General features: G+C 46.5%; 1 protein-coding gene across 1 annotated transcript in view; it reads right to left on the bottom strand.

The window, feature by feature from the left end:
* Positions 1-238: 238 nt before the first annotated feature.
* LOC121288461 (MORN repeat-containing protein 1-like) overlaps positions 239-15,464 on the bottom strand; it is a 109,459-nt gene continuing 94,233 nt past the window's right edge. Inside the window, exons 11-13 of the mRNA XM_041206993.1 lie at positions 1,936-1,998; positions 849-902; positions 239-420 (exon numbers count right to left, since the gene is read on the bottom strand). Coding sequence (XP_041062927.1) covers positions 239-420; positions 849-902; positions 1,936-1,998 — 299 coding nt within the window. The remainder of the gene's footprint in view (positions 421-848; positions 903-1,935; positions 1,999-15,464) is intronic.

The following is a 15,464-nucleotide window of genomic DNA, read 5'->3' as shown; positions in this document are numbered from 1 at the left end:
ACCAACTCTCTAAAGAGACTGACAAGAACAGAGGAATTTTATGTCAGCGGGGATTGAATTCCAGAGCAAGCCAGTATTGGACAGGAAGTAACTTTGAATGAAATTACTACAAACCAGGGTATATTCCTACCCTGTAAACGTATGCACAAAATTAGGAAATTGCATGTAAGTAGCTCCTCGTCACATCTCTGAGGATGTTGCAGAGCATTTTACAACAAACTAATTACTCTTTAGATTGTTAATCAGGTAGACATGGCAGCCATTTTGCGCCGATCAGGGCCTCACTAACAGCAATGAGATCATTTACCAATTCCCAGTTTTGTGGTAGGGTTGGCTGTGGGACTATTTGTAAGGACGCTGGTAGAGATCCTTTATCTTTTTCAAGTAGTGTCATGGGATTTTTGATATCCACCAGAACCACTGGGACAGAGGTAAAGGAGGCCTCAGGTTAATGTCACATCCAAATGACAGCACTCCGCCTGTACTGCACTATAGTGCTAGCAGAGATTATGGGCTCAAGACTCTAGAGTCGGGCTTGAAACCACAACCTGCGGTTTGGAGGCAAGAGCGATACAACCTGAGCCAAGAATGCTAATTTGAGAAAACATAGCCACATTTCCTACCTTACAACAGTGAACTTCAAAAGTGTTTCATTGGTTGTAAAGCGCTTTGAGATGTCCGGTGGTCGTGAAAAGCGCTATATAAATGCAAGCCTTAGAAAGAAATGTGGTTAATTTTACATAATGAATCCATATATACAGTGGCAGGTTTGATAATGTGCAGTGAGGGAGGTTGCCCACAGACGGCAGCAGTGTGTGTCTGAAAGATCACCACCGAATGGAACTAACCAATGGAAATCTTCCACATCCAGTTTTGACTATGAGCTCTAAGGGAGGCACCAGCTGTGAAGAGGCAAATAACTTTCAGAAAACCAACAACCTGTGAAACATGCACAGCTCAAGGGACAGCATGCACATGGATCCTCTATCTCTATCCACGCTGAAGCCACAGATGTGTGACATGTATTTGTGTCATTATATGTGTTGTCTGTATTAACTCTTTCACGGTCATTAAACTCCTGGCACTGAATGTCTCTCTGTAGATCATTCTGACACAGATAGTGGCTGAACCAACTCCTGATGTCTCCACAGATAAAATCAATTTGTACCACTAGCACTTATTGTTTGATGCAAGCAGAGCTGTTTTTGTAACCCATCCTGTTCTATCAGTTAACATGACATAAAGTAAGAAGTTAGAAGCACTAAGGAAAATTAGGAGGAACATTTCAATCCAAAAGAAATAGATTTTTGGAACAAGCCATCAGGGAAAGCCATTACAGTGAACAGTAGAAATGGGTTCAAGTGCAATTAGTAGTCTTTTTGAAGAAAGAAGAAATATTTCAGGGATGTCTAAACTACTGCCTCTGGGCCATAAGTAGCTTGAGACCTGCAGTTCAATTTTACTGATGTGAATATTTCTTATTCATTGTTTGTCCTGCTAAATTTCATGGGCCTGAGGAAAGGAGTAATTCTTAGTGCTGTTACCACATTGGTGGATAAATCTTTAATCAGAAAATCAAGATCAATCAGTGTCAGCAACTTGAAACTTATGGAAATTAATGAGAACATGGGCTTAAAGTTTATATTTAAGCTCGATGGTACATATCTTAGGGGCCACTTACACTCCTGGTTTAAAGACTACAGTGAGAAGGTGGAGTTGATCTATGACAAAGAGCTATGCTCACCAGGTTTAATGTGCTTTTTTTGTGTTACTGATTAGTTTCTACTTATTACTGTTCGCACTGGCTGCTTGCCCAAGCTGGGAGGTGGTCAGCTCATACACCACAAACACAATGCAGAAAGGACCAAGGGCTCCTAATAACAATGCAGGCTGCTGCAGTACTGGGAATCTGCCACTAGGGTATAAGGCAATTACCATAAAGACCTTCCGCCTGCTTGTTTGTTCCCTTTTTGTTGACAGGTGAGGGATCCGGTGTACCTAAGAGAGAAACAAAGAGCTTTCAGTAAAATAGGTGATATTTTAGCCATTGCCGTTCACAATGTTCAAGCAGCAAAAACGGCCTTCAAAAAAATACTGATCCAAAAAGATCTGCCTTCATCAAATTAGATTGGTTAACTTAGAACCACTGTTTGCACATGTTATGGGTAAGTGGAGATGATGTGCTTATGTGAGGGGTCAGCAAAGCTGAAATAAGGAAAATAGTTATTCATTACATAAAGAAAAGCCTAAGTAATTACTGAATTGAGATTAAGATCGATTAGTGAAAGTTGGATTTAAATAAGGTCTTTAATGTAGGAGGGGGAAAGGCTCTATACAGAGGGAGAAAGAAATAGACACCAAGCCTTTGTGATGACTTGGGAGAGGTAACTAAAGGGCTGCCCAAATAGCTGGAATTTCAAGTAAAGACAGAAGTAGATAAAGGATTGAGAGTAGTGCCAAGACAGCTGATTAATATTTTCTTGAAGTGAGAGACTTTGAGCTGTGGAGGAGAAAGGGGCTAATTGGGTTACATACAAATCACTAAAAACCAATGAGCAGGTACAAAAGGTAATCAGAAAGGCTAATGGAACTAAAAACAAAAAAACTGCTGATGCTGGAAATCCAAAATAAAAACAGAATTACCTGGAAAAACTCGGCAGGTCTGGCAGCATTGGCGGAGAAGAAAAGAGTTGACATTTCAAGTCCTCATGACCCTTCAACAGAACTTGAGTGAATCCAAGAAAGGAGTGAAATATAAGCTGGTTTAAGGTGTGTGTGGGGGGGGTGGGGTGCGGTTCGGGTGGGGGGAGAGAAGTGGAGGGGGTTGGTGTGGTTGTAGGGACAAACAAGCAGTGATAGATAGAAGCAGATCATCAAAAGATGTCACAGACAACAGAACAAAAGAACACATAGGTGTTAAAGTTGGTGATATTACCTAAACGAATGTGCTAATTAAGAATGGATGGTAGGGCACTCAAGGTATAGCTCTAGTGGGGGCGGGGGGAGCATAAAAGATTTAAAGATATTTAAAAATAATGGAAATAGGTGGGAAAAGAAAAATCTATATAATTTATTGGAAAAAACAAAAGGAAGGGGGAAGAAACAGAAAGGGGTGGGGATGGAGGAGGGAGCTCAAGACCTAAAGTTGTTGAATTCAATATTCAGTCCGGAAGGCTGTAAAGTGCTTAGTCGGAAGATGAGGTGTTGTTCCTCCAGTTTGCGTTGGGCTTCACTGGAACAATGCAGCAAGCCAAGGACAGACATGTGGGCAAGAGAGCAGGGTGGAGTGTTAAAATGGCAAGCGACAGGGAGGTTTGAGTCATTCTTGCGGCCAGACCGCAGGTGTTCTGCAAAGCGGTCGCCCAGTTTACGTTTGGTCTCTTCAATGTAGAGGAGACCACATTGGGAGCAACGAATGCAGTAGACTAAGTTGGGGGAAATGCAGACCTGCTGAGTTTTTCCAGGTAATTCTGTTTTTGTTTTGGATTTCCAGCATCTGCAGTTTTTTTGTTTTTATCTCTGTGTTTAATTGACTGCCACTGCTCTTCAAGAAATGCCTACCTCCTTGAAGAAGTTCTGTTCGTCTCTGCGACAAGATTTCCATATCTCTCTTTTACCTTGCTCACCTTCATTGCTTTCCATTTCTCTCCTGGTGTTTGACAAGGTGTTTACTAAAACCCACTTTCACAGCCATATCTCCTTTCTCAGTGACTGTCTCCGTCTCTGACTTACCCCACGTGGATTTCAACTGAAATTCCACCCCTCATATTTCGAACCCACCCAGGATTACAGGTATCTCCGGGACATAAAACGTTTCTCAGACTGCTGTTCCCATCACATTCTGAGATCCACACTCAGTGCCATGCGCCGCCATAAGAACACACTTGACCTCTCCCTCCAGCAGCACCGCCGTATCCTTTTTCAAAGCTGCGCGTGCCCCCAGTTTCATTTCATTCTTCGTCTCATCCGACGCCTCAACAAGAAACTTTTTCTCTTTCTCTCAAGTGCTAAGGAACACAAGCTCCAACAACTCATCGACACTAACACCCATCTAGGACCCTCCACCCCTGTCTGTCCCTCCGTCCCCACCCCATCTTCCAATCCCAGCCCCAGCCGTGTATTCACTATACCCCCTGACCTTCCCCTCTCCAATGCTGAACGTTCAGTGCACAGCAAAGGACTTGGTTTCATACCCTTACGCCCTCACCTCAATGAATTTCGGGCTCGGCATGATGCTGAACTCTTCTTCTGCCGTCTTCGTCTCCGGGCTCACTTCTTTGGGCAGGAGTCCTCTCCCCGTTCAACGGATCCTTTCACCCACCTCCAATATTCTCCCTCCACCTGGACCCCTCCCTCTGGATTCTTACCTTCTCTTGATCTTTTCATTGAGAACTGTCGGCGCGACATTAGTCGTCTCAATTTCTCTGCTCCTCTCACCCATTCTAATCTCTCTCTCTCTGAACTTACTGCACTCCATTCTCTCAGGTCCCAACCCTGACATTGTCATCAAACCCGCTGACAAGGGTGGTGCTGTTGTTGTCTGGCGCACTGACCTCTACCTCGCGGAGGCTGAGCGTCAACTCGCAGACACTTCTTCCTACATCTCCCTGGACCATGACCCCATCACTGAACATCAAGCCATTGTTTCCAGGACTGTCACTGACCTCATCTCCTCTGGGGATCTTCCTCCCACAGCTTCCAACCTGATAGTCGCCCAACCTCGGACGGCCCACTTCTACCTCCTACCCAAAATCCACAAACAGAACTGTCCCGGTAGACCGATCGTCTCAGCTTGCTCCTGCCCCACGGAACTCATTTCTCATTATCTTGACTCCCTTCTCTCTCCCCTTTTCCAGTCCCTTTCCAGCTACATCCGTGATTCCTCTGACACCTTATGTCACATCAACAATTTCCAGTTCCCTGGCCCCAACCGCTTCCTCTTCACCATGGACGTCCAATCCCTCTACACCTCCATCCCCCACCAGGATGGTCTGAGGGCCCTTAGCTTCTTCCTCGAACAGAGGCCCGAACAATCCCCATCCACCACTACTCTCCTCCACCTGGCTGAACTTGTTCTCACACTGAACAATTTCTCCTTCAACTCCTCTCACTTCCTCCAAATAAAAGGTGTGGCTATGGGTACCCACATGGGCCCCAGCTATGCCTGTCTCTTTATGGGGTATGTGGAACATTCCTTGTTCCAGTCCTACTCCGGCCCCCTTCCTCAACTCTTTCTCCGGTACATCGATGATTACTTCGGTACTGCTTCATGCTCTCATCGGGACTTGGAAAAATTTATTAATTTTGCTTCCAATCTCCACTCCTCCATCATTTTCACGTGGTCCATCTCTGACACTTCACTTCCTTGACCTCTCTGTCTCAATCTCTGGTGATAGACTGTCCACCAATATCCATTACAAACCTACCGACTCCCACAGCTACCTCGACTACAGTTCCTCACACCCCGTTTCCTGTAAGGACTCCATCCCATTCTCTCAGTTCCTTCGCCTCCGTCGCATCTGTTCCAATGATGCTACCTTCAAAAACAGTTCCTCTGACATGTCCTCCTTCTTCCTTAACCGAGGTTTTCCACCCATGGTCGTTGACAGGGCCCTCAACCGTGTCCGGCCCATCTCCCGCGCATCCACCCTCACGCCTTCTCCTCCCTCCCAGAAACATGATAGGGTCCCCCTTGTCCTCACTTATCACCCCACCAGCCTCCGCATTCAAAGGATCATCCTCCGCCATTTCTGCCAACTCCAGCATGATGCCACCACCAAACACATCTTCGCTTCACCCCCCTATCGGCATTCCGTAGGGATCGTTCCCTCTGGGACACCCTGGTCCACTCCTCCATCAGCCCCTACTCCTCAACCCCCTCCTATGGCACCACCCCATGCCCATGCAAAAGATGTAACACCTGCCCCTTCACTTCCTCTCTCCTCACCGTCCAAGGGCCCAAACACTCCTTTCAAGTGAAGCAGCATTTCACTTGCATTTCCCCCAACTTAGTCTACTGCATTCATTGCTCTCAATGTGGTCTCCTCTACATTGGAGAGACCAAACGTAAACTGGGCGACCGCTTTGCAGAACACCTGCGGTCTGGCCGCAAGAATGACTCAAACCTCCCTGTCGCTTGCCATTTTAACACTCCACCCTGCTCTCTTGCCCACATGTCTGTCCTTGGCTTGCTACATTGTTCCAGTGAAGCCCAACGCAAACTGGAGGAACAACACCTCATCTTCCGACTAAGCACTTTACAGCCTTCCGGACTGAATATTGAATTCAACAACTTTAGGTCTTGAGCTCCTTCCTCCATCCCCACCCCTTTCTGTTTCTTCCCCCTTCCTTTTGTTTTTTCCAATAGATTATATAGATTTTTCTTTTCCCACCTATTTCCATTATTTTTAAATATTTTTAAATCTTTTATGCTCCCCCCGCCCCCACTAGAGCTATACCTTGAGTGCCCTACCATCCGTTCTTAATTAGCAAATTCGTTTAGATAATTATCACCAACTTTAACACCTTTGTGTTCTTTTGTTCTGTTGTCTGTGACATCTTTTGATGATCTGCTTCTATCTATCACTGCTTGTTTGTCCCTACAACCACACCAACCCCCTCCACTTCTCTCCCCCCACCCAAACCGCACCCCACCCCCCCCCACACACACCTTAAACCAGCTTATATTTCACTCCTTTCTTGGATTCACTCAAGTTCTGTTGAAGGGTCATGAGGACTCGAAATGTCAACTCTTTTCTTCTCCGCCGATGCTGCCAGACCTGCTGAGTTTTTCCAGGTAATTCTGTTTTTGTTGAGGCTAATGGAACTGTTGGATTTCATCTGTAGTAGGTTGGACTTCAGTAGTACAAAGCTTTGGTCAGATCCCATTTGGCGTACTGAGATCAGGACTTGAAGGGGATATGGTGCCGATCTACTAGAATGATATTGGGGCTTAAAGAGTTAAATTACCAAGATGATTTGCACAAACTGGCTTGCATTCCTTTGAGTTTAGAAGGTTGAAGGGTGATCTAATTGAGATGTTTAAAATGATAAGGGGATCTGATAGGCTAGACACAGAGAAACTACTTCCTCTGTTAGGGGAATTCAGAACAAGGAGGCATAATCTAAAAATTAGAGCTAGGATATTCAGGAATGAAAGCAGGAAGTTCTTTTTTCACACAAAGGATTGTGGAAATCTGAAACTGTTCCCCCCCACTCACCGAAAGGTTATGGATGCTAGTAAAAGAAAAAAATCTGCCTTCACAAGTTCAAAAGAGCAACACAGGCTTTAATTAATGTTGGTAATAATAGAGAACAAACACTTAACATGTTCTTTTGACTTCCTCTAGTTTTTTAATGGATGGCTTTAACCCATTTATTTTGACTTATTAAATTCCATACAACAACTTTTGTCTTTACAATTACAATATATCTAACCATTCCAGTAGGGATTATTTTTTGTTGAAAGACAGAATTATAGGAGGCTCCAAATGCTGTAAAATTCACAAAGCACATTGTCAAAAATCAAAATTTCCAGGGGCGTATGGCCTTGAGAAAACAAGCCTTGCACCTTCATCAGTCACATCCTTTGCAGTAATTTTTAACTTCACTATTGCAACAAACTCCATTTTTATGCACTTTAATATTGTGGTTTTTTTCCTGCATGATGGAAGTGAACAATTATTAGGTTCACCTGCAGTTTAAGAATAATTTTTTGATGTTCCACTGCAACTGTCCTTCTTCACAGCTATATATTTTTTTAAACTTCCATTTCTAGAGCACTTTTCATGACCACAGGGTGTTTCAAAGTGCTTTACAGCCAATTAAGTACTTATTGAAGTGTAGTCACTGTTATAATGTGGGAAGTATGACAGCCAATCTGCAGCCAGAAAACTCCCACAAACTGCAAAATGACAATGACCAGTTAATCTGTTTTTGTAATGTTGGTTGAGGTATAAATATTGGTCAAGATACCGGGGATAACTTCCCACCTCTTCTTAAAAATAGTGCCATGGAATCTTTCATGTCCACCTGAGAGGGCAGACGGAGCCTCAGTCGAACATCTCAAGTGAAAGATAGCATCTCCAACAGTGCAGGGCTCCTTCAGTACTGCCTTACAGTGTCCTGGATTATTATAACTCTTTTGAGTCAAACTAAATCAAAGTAAATGGCAGCCCCTTAAAGGGTACTCAAGCCCTGGTGTGGGACTTGAACCCAGAACCCAGAGACGAGAATGCCACCAACTGAACTACAGCTGATTTTAGGGCTATATTTGCGCTGTTAGCTTTTGTGAAGCTGTTGGCCAGCTTTTGGTAGTTTTCTTAAAAATAAAGTGATGGAACAGGCATGCACCGAAAGCTGGAGTTAGAGGAACGGAGGACATGTAAGGCTGGACAGGTTGGTCAGCAAGTAGAAAACCGCAATTGGATGAATAACTGAAAAAAGTAGGAAATCAAGTAGAAAAATTCTATGCGTGTTAGCATCAAACAGGCACTACGTGGGTGCTGTGCTAATTAGACATGCCCGTTAAAAAATCTGATTTTAGCCCACAATTCTGAGGCTAATTGGTGATTGTCATGATTTAAACATACCTCTAGGCACTAAAACAGACACCTGAAGATTTAGCAATAAAGCACTGGTTAGGTGGAATTTGTTGAAGTGGCACAATTAGCATTCACACACAGCCACTTCCACTGGAGATGTGGAATGTGCTGGCTGAAACACAACAGGATGTTTCAGGATGGTTCAAGGACCAAGGTAGAGAGTGCTCAGCTTTTCGGACACAACTCTGAGGGTCCTGGTGGAGGAGGTTCAGAAGAGTAGGTTGCCCTGTACCCACAGTAGGGATGGAGGCCACTGGTGTTGCTCTGTCTGGTCTCAATTTCTCCTCCCATTCGTCCTTCAGATCAAGGGGAGTCCCTAGTATATTGCCAATCACCAATCCCTTTCTCCTGGTGATTGCTGTAATGTACAAAGAGGTGGAGTAGCATGGCATTCAGTATATCGTCAGAGAATTTCTGGGAAAAATGTTGATAAGAGTGCTGCTGAAGTCTACACAAAGTGTCCCATAAAGTTTTTTTTATTCTTTCATGGGAGGTAAGTGTTGATGGATGCAAGGATGATATGTGACATGGAGGGGAACTTGCAGCTAGTGGGCTCCCACGCATCTACTGCTGTTGTCCTTCTGGGTGGTAGAGATTGCGGGTTTGGAAGTTACTGTTGAAGCAGCTTTGGTGAGTTGCTGCAGTGCATCTTGTAGATAGTGCACACCGCTGCCACCGTGCGTCAGTGGTGGAGAGAGTGTATGTTTAAAGTGGTGGATGAGGTGCCAATCAAGAGGGCTGCTTTGTCCTGGATGGTGTCAGGCTTCTTGAGTGTTGTTTGAACTGCATTCATCCAGGCAAGTGAAGAGTATTCCATCACATTCCTGATTTGTCCATACTTGATGGCAGACAGGCTTTGGGGAGTCAAGAGGTGAGTTACTTGCCGCAAAATCCCCAGCCTCTGACCTGCTTTTGTAGCCACAGTAATTATATAGCTGGTCCAGTTAAATGTCTGATCAATGATAACTCCCAGGATGTCTCAAAACTCCTCTTCAAATAAATTGAGATCAGTCCAACCTCAGCAGCAAGTGAACAATGAAAGTTGAACATAGCTTTATATAGCCCTCACAGTCCTCAGCTACAACTTGTTTACCCCTGTTCACCTGGTCACTGTTTGGAGAGGATGTTAATTGAAGTGTTAGCCAGCAGAATGCACCGTGTAGCCTTGTTATTGAATGCCAGTAGGCAATTTAATTGTGAATCAGAGAATTAATCATTCTCATGTGCATTTCAACATCTTTACAAAGATGGTGTCTTGCACTAAGGATGGGTTAAATGGCATTGCAGTTTAAGATTCTGGGCGGAATTGTTCGTGCCCGCTGGTGTCAGGCGTGTTTGATGGCATGAGCGGACAATATGGCGAGAAGGCCAAAGATTGGTGTCACAATGTCGTGAAACCAGTTTGCAATCGTCCGCACTGCCCGTCGATGGCGGGCCACATTTCCCTTCATCGGATGTTGGGAACCTCATTGTAATACATCTGCATATCATTATAAGGCCAGCCTGCCAGAACCACCCCCACACTGGATTGTCTGCCCACGTCGGCGGGACAACACATCGGTGCAGAACACATCTTGACAAGTGTGACGTGCAGAAGTCAGGACTTACCACCCAGGGCCTTTCCGACATTGCGGTCATCCGAGGAGCAGAAGATGCTGGAGCCTGACAGCAATGGGACCCTGGAGGAACGTCCATGGCATGCTGGGTGGATTCTCATGGATATGGCTTTGTTGCAAAGCAGCTCACAAAGTTGGAAAGTCGCTATTGAAGGTCTGCTCGCAATGGATGATGGTCAAGGGGGTGGAGAGGAAGGTCCAGCTGTGTTTGGGAGTGGAAGATGTATCGGAAGGTGGGAGAGGAAGTTCTGGGATCGACCGGAGAACAAAGGTGTCTGGTGGGAGGTTGGGAAGGGAGGAGGGAGTACGGAAGGAGGAGGAGGGAGCAGGGGAGAAGACGGCAACTGGGGAGGTAGGTGTAAGTGGGGATGGAAGATGTAAGGGAAGGAGTTCAGGGGGGCGAAGGAATGCAGAGAGGGGAGGAACTCCAGGGGGAGGAAAGAGTGTGGAGAGGGGAGAGTGACAAAGGGGAGGAAGGAGTGTGATGAGGAGTGGGAGTTCAGGGGGAGGAAGGAGTGCGCAGAGAGGAGGGAGTCTGGGGAGCGGGAGGAGTGCAGAAAGGTGAGGGAGTAAGGGTGTAGGAAGAGATCGGTAAGGGGGAAGGAGTAAGGTTGGAGGAAGGGGGAAGGACTAAGGGTGGCGGATGAAGAAAGGGTGTCTGAATGAGTCAGGGAGGGGGAAGGACTAAGCAGCAGGGAGGGGAGTCCGGGAAGTGGGAGGGAAAGGGTTCCAAGGTGGGGAAAGGGTCCAGAGATGGGGTGAGGGGGTGATGTCCAGGGGGTGAACGTGCAAGGGAGGGCTCTGATGAATCCATCATTGCCCCCTGGGGGAGCAAACTGAGGGTGGGTGTGGTATGAGGGAATGATGAGAATAACCAAGGGCAGAGTGAGACGGTGGGGTTGGAGGGTGGGGGTTTTATGGTATCAGAGAAGGGGTGGCGAGGGTGGTTGGTGGGGACTCAGAGGTAGACATGGACCTTGGGGGTGGGAAGGAGGAGGTTATAGTGGATGGGCGTGGGATTTTTGGGAAGGAAGGAAATGTGCACGTTCACCTGGACATCCCCAAAAGAAAAGGGTTGTGGCTGGCAGCTCAGGGAGGGGAGGAGAAGGTGATGCCAGGGTGGTCAACATTGATGTGGGAAAGGAAAGGCGTGAAGGAAATAAAATACTGTATCACCACCGTGCTGTATAAATCGAAAGTGAACGAGAATTGTGGTGGGCGAGGTCAGGTGCTGCATGGGAGTGTGATCAGTGGGTGGGTGGAGATGCAGCTCAGCTCAGATGGACAACTGAAAGCGAACCTCAGCAGACAGCACTGAAAATACTCAGAACATTGAGGTGAGTGTGATACGTGAAGTATCTGCGTGTGTGGCAGAGGCTTGCCAAGAGGCTCCAAAAGGCCCTGCCACATACACACTTCTTCCTCCAGAATCACTCTTTAGCCAGCTGCTCCCTCTGTGGCGACAGAGGACGAGGTTGAGGGGCTCACAGACAAAGGGGACTCGGAGGGTGAGGACAGCCTCTGAGACTCCTCAGTGGATGACCCAGGGGTGTCCAGCTACCGCTCCTCCTCCTTTTGGGTGTCCCGGGGCTCCGGCCTGACTCCTTGAGGGGAAAGAGCACCTGGAGGGACATCAAGGTGCCCCATTTCTCTCTTGCGTTGCCACTGCAGGAACCCATGGCTCCCGTGATGGAGTGCAGGTCTGCACACATCCCCACATTCTGCTGGCCCAGGGTCTCCATGGCGTCTGACATCCTTCCAACAGAGACTTCCATACGCACACATGTGGGGACCACTTCATCAGGGAGCAGGCAGACACACTCCTCCGACTCGTGTGCCACTCTGCTGAGGGCTTCCAACAGCTCTGCGTGATATTCCCCCGCCTTTTGCTGGACTCTCCAGGATGAGTTGGAAGGCCAAATCCAGAGGTTCGTCACCAGATTCAGACCTCACAGATGCCTCTTCCCCAGCAGTACTCCGAGTGCCGGGGAGCTCAGCCAAACCTGCCTCCTCCTGCTGCGGACATGTGTCCGTGTGGTGACCACCAGATTATGAACCTAAGCCTGCTCTAGATCTAGGTCCCACCAAGGTGTGTGTCTCTGCGCTGGTGGAGGGTATAGATAAGCTCTGTGACGGGTCTTCCAGGCTGCTTATTTTCAGCTCCTCAATGGAGGAGGGGTCCTCTAGGCTGGAGGTGAGGACCTGGATGGAGCTGAGGGACTGGTTGGCTGAGGGTGTTGGTCGCTTGGCAGAACTCCCTGTGAACCCAAGTAGAGCGAATTAGTGCATGACAGCAGAGTCAAAAGCAGGAGAGAGAGCACTCAAACTTGCATTTAGAGAGGGATGAGGCTGTGCAGGATCCTCAGATGGGTGTTCGCCACCGAACTCACCGTCACCGCAGGCATGGTCCAGGTCCTCACCAGTCAGCACAATAGCACGCTCCTCAAAGTGAATGAGGGGCCTAATGTGGGCAACTCTACCCCCGGTCAGGGACCTCTCCCTGATGTGAGCAGGCTTCTCCTGCATGAAAACAGATGGAGAGAGTGTGAGCAGGAACATGACAACATGTGGAATGTGTGTGTGGTGATTGGAGCTATGGACAGGGTGAAGACACAAGCATGAGATGATATGAACCTGATGGAGATGTGAGGGGATGTGTGAGAGTTAGTAGTGTTGTCCCTTGAGGTGTGATGGGTTTGTGAGTGTGTGAATTGAACGCGATGAGAAGAGTGACATATCCTGGCAGACTGGGTAGCTGTCCACTTTTGCAGGGCATTGGAGCTGACCACCGCTGCCACCACCACTGCTGATGTTGCTGCCCATCCTGAGGTCAGAGTGAGGGTAGAGGACATCACGGCGAGCCTCCACTGCGTCCAAAAGGTGCTCGAGGGACACGTCTTTGAGCCTGGGGGCTGCTGTCTTTTTGCCTTTCGGGGCCACGTTTTCCATGCAGCAGTCCTGGGCTGGAAGCAGTGCGAGGTGTGCGCGTGGCTGGACATTAAGTACGGTGCCTGGTGTGAAGAAGTGGTGAGGTAGTGGCATAGCAGGCAATGAGAGCCCAACTGCCTTCGAAACGGCATGTTTCCCAGGAATGAATAATTAATACGGCGGAGTTGGGGTGTTACGGTGTGAGAAGCCACTATTGCAGCCGCTGGGTAAAACGTTGTTTTTCCCATCCACTACCACACTTGGTGCAAATCTGGGACAATTCCACTCTCTATTTTGGCCACCTCAAAGGCTCTTTAGTATCTAAAGTAGTTGGGGAAAATCGCCCCATGTATCTTTTTTCAAAAAGGAAGTCACTACCTGGTACTGGTTGCAATACTATAATAATTTTTTTCTAAAGTCCTTATATTTTACCCTTCCTTTGCTGAAGGCACGAATTCTTGTTGCGATATAGTTCTGTGGGCATTGGCAGCACTTGGATCAATGTGACCTATCTTCATCAGTGAGCCTAGGCAATGAGTGTCAATGGGCTAGTTGACAGCGGTTCACAGTTAAGCCTGATCCTGTAGTCATCCAATGCCACTTACACTCCTTTCAAGTGAAGCAGCATTTCACTTGCACTTCCCTCAATTTAGTCTACTGTATTCGCTGCTCCCATTGCGGTTTCCTCTACATTGGAGAGACCAAACGCAGACTGGGTGACCGCTTTGCAGAACACCTTCGATCTGTCCGCAAGCATGACCCAGACCTCCCTGTCACTTGCCATTTCAACACTCCACCCTGCTCTCATGCCCACATGTCCGTCCTTGGCTTGCTGCAATGTTCCAGTGAAGCTCATCGCAAACTGGAGGAACAGCAACTCATCTTCCAACTAGGTACTTTACAGCCTTCCAGACTGAATATTGAGTTCAACAACTTTAGATCATGAACTCTCTCCTCCATCCCCACCACTTTCTGATCCCCTTTTTCCAATAATTTATATATATTTTTCTTTTCCCACCTATTTCCATTATTTTTAAATGTATTTCCATCCATTGTTTTATCTCTACCTTTTAGCCTATTTCGATCTCTTCCCCCCCACCCCACCCCCACTAGGGCTATCTGTCCCTTGCTCGTCCTGCTTTCTACCCTTAATGTCACCTATTAGCATATTCCTTAGATAATATCACCACCTTCAACACCTCTTTGTCCTTTTGTCTATGACATTTTTTGGTTATCTCCACCTATCACTGGCCCTCTATCCACCTCTACCTGTCCCACCCACCCCCTTAAACCAGCTTATATTTCACCTCTTTTCTATTTTTCCTCAGTTCTGATGAAGAGTCATACGGACTCGAAACGTTAACTGTGTTCCTCTCCGCAGACCTGCTGAGTTTTTCCAGGTATTTTTGTTTTTGTTTCGGATTTCCAGCAACTCAGTTTTTTGCTTTTACCACTTACACGTAATTTCCAGCAACAGTCACTGAATAGTAATCAGAAGCAGCAAGTACTGCATTACTCCTTTTTCTCCACTCTAGATCAGGAAAGCTGAGACAAATTATAATAGCAACCTGGCACAGGTTGGAGACTAAATCTGGGACTTTCCTGGTTCATGTGGCTAAGTTCTATGTGGGGCAGTGTTTTCCCAACTGAGCTAGAGGTAAGCAATTTGAATACATTTCACTAAATAGTTAAAAGTAAATTTCATTGGTGGAAGACATGACGTCTGGCAAAACAAATTGTGTAGGAAGTGCCCCCACATTTTGTGGAAAACAAATTGGATTTAAATGTAAGCACCTCTAAACTGTGAATTGTTAATTATGTCATTATTTTCCCACACCATCTGGCTTGTTCAGAGTCATCAGTTCCCAAAGATGTGATCTTTAGCACCAGTGGCATCTCCATCAAATCTATTTACATAAAAGCCTGTTCATCTTTCGCACAAGTATTTAGACTAGTTCCGATTTCCAAGTCCTAGCCAAATTAAATAGTACTGTGTAACCAGTTCACTCAAAGACTGTGAAACAAGCCTTTCAGAATTGCCCATAATTGTGTTCGTACCCAACTTGGTGACAGTACAATTGCGGAGTAAAAATGTTAATTGCGCAGTTTACAGAAGATGATTCAAATTAAAACAAACTACAAGACGTCATGCTCCCCTTAATTGTCTGTCAAATGTACAGGCTGTAGATTCTCTTATCAGTTTGCTTTCTCCACATTGAGGCTGTCTCGCTCCTCATTTCTCAACCCTACTTTGCTGTTCGCATGCATGACCCGTACCTACTACTTCATCTGCTCCAGGCCTGTCAACTGCCTAAAC

Source organism: Carcharodon carcharias, chromosome 15 (genome assembly GCF_017639515.1).
Source record: "Carcharodon carcharias isolate sCarCar2 chromosome 15, sCarCar2.pri, whole genome shotgun sequence".
Lineage (NCBI taxonomy): Eukaryota > Metazoa > Chordata > Chondrichthyes > Lamniformes > Lamnidae > Carcharodon > Carcharodon carcharias.
This window is presented reverse-complemented; position numbering and strand designations above follow the sequence as displayed.